This window comes from Cupressus sempervirens, chromosome 3 (genome assembly GCF_028749045.1).
Source record: "Cupressus sempervirens isolate cs-2001-9-10 chromosome 3, ASM2874904v1, whole genome shotgun sequence".
Lineage (NCBI taxonomy): Eukaryota > Viridiplantae > Streptophyta > Pinopsida > Cupressales > Cupressaceae > Cupressus > Cupressus sempervirens.
Genome location: NC_143120.1, coordinates 178,760,712 through 178,765,606, shown reverse-complemented (window position 1 = coordinate 178,765,606; position 4,895 = coordinate 178,760,712). Strand labels below are relative to the sequence as shown.

General features: G+C 33.5%; 1 protein-coding gene across 1 annotated transcript; it reads right to left on the bottom strand.

Moving 5' to 3' along the window:
• Positions 1-1,307: 1,307 nt before the first annotated feature.
• LOC149565361 (uncharacterized) lies at positions 1,308-1,673 on the bottom strand. The gene has a single exon (XM_089816305.1). The coding sequence runs from the start codon at positions 1,671-1,673 to the stop codon at positions 1,308-1,310; it is 366 nt and encodes a 121-aa protein (XP_089672431.1).
• Positions 1,674-4,895: the final 3,222 nt, after the last annotated feature.

The following is a 4,895-nucleotide window of genomic DNA, read 5'->3' as shown; positions in this document are numbered from 1 at the left end:
CAAAAATCTTGAAATTGAGAAATCACAACATGAGATATAAAAACATTAGTGTTGTGAGCAATCCTCTTCTTACTCTCCAAAGAAAACATAAAGATAATAGAATTACAAATAGGAAAAGGGTACTTATGATTCAAGTTAGTAGATCTAGATGCAACCACACTAGATGAGGAGGGTATATGACCATTAATAGACTAGAAGTTGCCCAAAGTTTCCCCCATAGGATATAAAATCCTAGAAGATCTTCATCATTCATCCATTCTCACAAGAGAGGCAACATACACCTTCACCCCAACATCAAATGACAACTAACTTTTACTAGGCCTAACATTGACAATAAAGGACAAACCCTCATCACAAGAAGATGGCCCATGCGCCACAAATAACCTCAGATGCTTAGGACCAATATCTAAAGTCCTCAAACCAATGACAACATTTCTATTAACCAAAAGTAGATGTCTTCTCTAAAGAGGAACCATTGGAACTAGCAATCAAAGGCTTCACAAGGATGCCTGAGGAAACCCTAGTGGAGCCTCCACCATTAAGAAGTGACGCCATTTTTTCTCGAATTATTTGTTTTAGATTAAGGTAAAAGCAGGTTTTGAAGGGGCCCCGAAACCCATTACATCAAAGAGAAAGATAAACCATTAACCACAACCAGGTTTTTTAAAAGGACCTGAAACCAACCAAACAACTAAACCAGGTTTTGCAGGGACCTGAAACCAGTAGATATGACCAGTAAAATTAACCAAAAACTCTAGAATCTGAAAGGATAAACAGACTGGAGCAAAGTAGCCAGGAAGGCTATGCAAACCAGATACCAGAAAACTAGTGACAAGACCATAACACCAACCCAGAAGAACCAGTCAACATAAGGGAACAAAAGATTATCCTTTTAAAATGAGGTTACCCTTACGCGACCGAAGGGTCATATCTAAAGGGGGGGCAGAAGGCTTAGCCTTCTTCCCTTTAACCGCAATCCAACTGTCCTCAAACTTCGCTACCTCGATCACTCAATCCTCAAAGGACAAAGACCCGTGGAACCCAGGGGACGCAGAGGCCTCAGCAACCCTATGAGAGACAGATGACAACTTACCCCTAGGAGGGTCAACCGAATCAAGGGGAGAGACCAAATCCTTTACCACCAGCTTGGAAAGAACGCTGCCCACAGCCACTGAATCCATAGGATGAGACGCCAAAGCAACCTCCGCAACCACCGACATGAAAGGAACACTAGCCTCAACCTCTGAAACCGCAGGAGCAACTGAGGATTGTTTCACCATATAATGCTCAGAGGAGGCCCCAGTCCACTAAGAGGGGGAACGCCTGGGTTTGGATTTCCCAGCTACACAACGAGCAGCAACGTGACCCGTCAAGTGGCATTTCCTGCAACGAAAAGGGATTCCCTCGAAATCCAACATTTGAGACCAAGACCCCCTCGGGGAATCCAAATAGACCACCTCAGGAAGACCTTTAGAAACATCCAAGTCAACAAGGAGGCGAGCACAGGTCGAGTGGAAAATATCCGAAGTGTCAGCATCCACATATAAGAAATCCCCAATAGTGTTCCCAATAGATTCAAAAACTGAATCCTGCCAAAGATGAATCAGAAGATTAGGGAGCCGAACCCGGATAGGGTACTTATTAAAGGATTCTGAGAGAGGATCAAAATCCATATGCCACGGTTTGGCCATAAGTGGAAATCTGCCTTGCCAAGAGAAATTATTGTGACATAAAATAATCTTTCTCAAATTCTTTGTTATTGTGATTATTTATTTGCTAATTTAGAAATCTAAAGATATTATATTTGTAAACTTTAATTTATATTAAAATATTTTTTATGATATTTAATTTAAAATATATAAAACATCAATTTTGAAGCTATTTGAATTGGTTGCAAAAATATTTTATATTCTAAGTTTTTAATTTTTTTTTAAAAATTATATATTATAACTGATATATTAAATTTGGTGACGCACTACCTATTCTTCTTGTTGATTCCACCTATTTCAATAAAATTGTCCTCTGGCAATGAAATTGGGCATTTCATGTTAATTTCTGTATCCAAAAGGCTCAATCTTTGGATGAAAAATCTTATACACCATCAAAATCTTTATATATATATTTTTTTGTCAATCATCATAACTAGATGTAATGAGTGCTGAGTGTTTCATCCATTCTAATGAGAGATGGGTTCTTGCAAAATACTACTCATGAAGCATAAGTCAATGAGTTTGACTCAAAAGACTATCTGGTTCAATCCTTATAACAATATCAATACTTCCTATTATTGCTAAAGAAAAATTTGTGAATGAAGGTGAATTATGAGGAAGAATACCAGTGCAAGGAAAATGGCTCTTTTTTGTGTTCTACATATTTTCAACATTTTGTTATATTTGATTGAATTGTCAATTAACTTGATTACCCAATTTATTTGTCAAGTGACTTGATTGCCTAGTCAAATAATTGTTTGTTTAAATCATTAATTTGATTGAATTGAAGAGTTATACATATAATTATCTAATTTGATGTGAGTAAAATATAAGATTTATTCATAAATATTAGACATTGGTTGATGAGTACAAGTAGATGAGGATTATTAGGAATATTAATATATTTTAACTATTTATATGTGCTAGAACATATTAGAAGATAATTTATTATGAATGAATACAAATATAGATAATGTAACAATGAATATTAATGATGCAAGAGAAGACAAAGTACCTTATTAGATTGTGGACTCTCCCAACCTTAGCTCAAAACTAGAAGTAAAAACACTCGAACAACAAAAAAATGTCAAATAAAATTTCACAACCCATAAATTTATACAAATTCAAGTAATCTGAATTCAAATTTACATCTTCAAAAAGAAAGAATGTTTTCTCTTTTATTTTATCTCTGAGTCCGCAATCAGCTACATTACTATCCTTCAAGTGTTACCATAATTTACTAAAATATTACCTTCTACTCACATACTCTTGTGTGTAACGTTTTATTTAATCAAATCTTTCTTTTTTTCTCTTCTTTATTCAGCTTTGTACGTTTCTTCTTTCTACTTGTTTCACTTCGCCTTCTCCTCGTTTGTTTAGTACTCCCTCTACTGCTTTGTTTTTCCTCTTCACTTTAAATTTATTTTTTCTTTAAAGTTTGTGTCGTTTATTCTTCTTGCACGCATGGAGACTTTCTTGTTTTCTCAGCATTTCATATATTTTGAATGTTGTGTCATCACTCCATTTTATTCAGTAATTTTGTCTGTTCATGTTCTTTCTCTCAACTTCCACGCAGCTCTGTGCTCTCCTATATTTAGCTCTCATTCATCATTTCTCTCTTTAACTTTTAATCATTAATTAACTGAAAAGAATCCCCTACATTTTTCTGGTCCATTCTTTCATTTGTATGTTAGTTTCATCTAATGAAGGATTTTTTTTTGCAACCACTTTAGAAACATGTTTTGTCAAACCCTAAAAGAGGCTTGTATCCATTATCCATAATTTTTTTAGAGTCTACTAGATATGCATTAAACAAGGACCAGTAAGATTAATTAGGTTTTGACAACATTTTTTTCTACTAAAACCTTGGGTCAATCTTTTGATAAACAAAATCAATTGTTTTTTCTTCTTTTACATTTTTGTTGTGTTATTTAAAATTATGTTAAATTATCTTATGATTTTATAATAGTTTTTTCATTCTTTATGAGAGTTGTTTTAATATGTTTTGTGCATGTATTATTTGTAAGTTAAGGTTATATTATATATGATTAGCTAATTTAGAAGTTTGAAAAATATAATTTGATGCATCAACATAGATTATTTTTAACTTGAAACAAATTTTCACTTTTATCATGATAAAAAGTACATTATAAACTAGTTTCAATTTTCAATATTATTAAGTATTAATAGATAAGAGCTATCTCTTTTCGTAGAGGTTAAACTCCTTCCTAATATTTTTAGCCCTTTATTTTCTATGTCTACACACATAATTCAACGAATTCAATCCAAAATCTAATTCCCCTTTATCAAAAATGAATATTTATCAACATTATTTCTAAATTTCATGATAAAAGCAAAGAACATAATGTTCCTTCGCATTCCTCCCTTGTTTTTTCACACGTGGCATTCCTCCCTGATTTTGTGGGCCATTTACTTTCCTATTTGTGGGAGGTACACAAAGTGTTACACACGGTTTATTTATGGTGGAATAGACAGCTGCATAATTGGAAAGAAGGAAAAAGCGGGCAGAGAAATTTTTGCAAGAGAACAACAAAACCATCTACAACACACGAAGATCATCAGCAGTAAGTTTTGCAAGAGAATATTTAGTGATGTATAAAAATGTAGCTGATTGAAAGATGTGTAGATAAAGCAAATTATTCTGGTACAACTTGGCTTTCTTTACAGACATGCAAATCTGGAACTAGTAGCATTCTAGTTGGGTTTTCCAAGTTCTTTTTAAAACCGTCTGACAAGAATAATATCAACGTTTCAGATGATCTGAAATTGATTGATATGAGTAAAGATTGTCATACAGTTCAGTTAAGAGGAATTTTCATTTCATTTATTTTTAGAACTTTGTAACAAGAATAATATCAATGTTTCAGATCAGAAGTTTTCTTTAATATCTTGATAGAAACTTAGACTAGACTTGTTTCTCTTCACTGAATCATTCAAGGATTTATACAACTCAGCTGCTGTGGCTTCGCTTTACTCTGTTTTAATGGGTCATGGTGATCTTTGCATTTACTTCCTTGGGACGCAGGTTTCTTTGATTTCATATCACACAAGTTGACTGGAAAATGTATAAATGTAAAATTTTTCAAATGCCTACCTCCTTTCTTAATCTAATTTGGGCTTGATTCACATGTGAATGTTTGATCTTTGCATGTATCTTACTTTCCT

Excerpts from the sequence above, each read along its gene's own strand:
- LOC149565361 (XM_089816305.1), bottom strand. The coding sequence starts at position 1,673 with ATGGATTTTGATCCTCTCTCAGAATCCTTTAATAAGTACCCTATCCGG.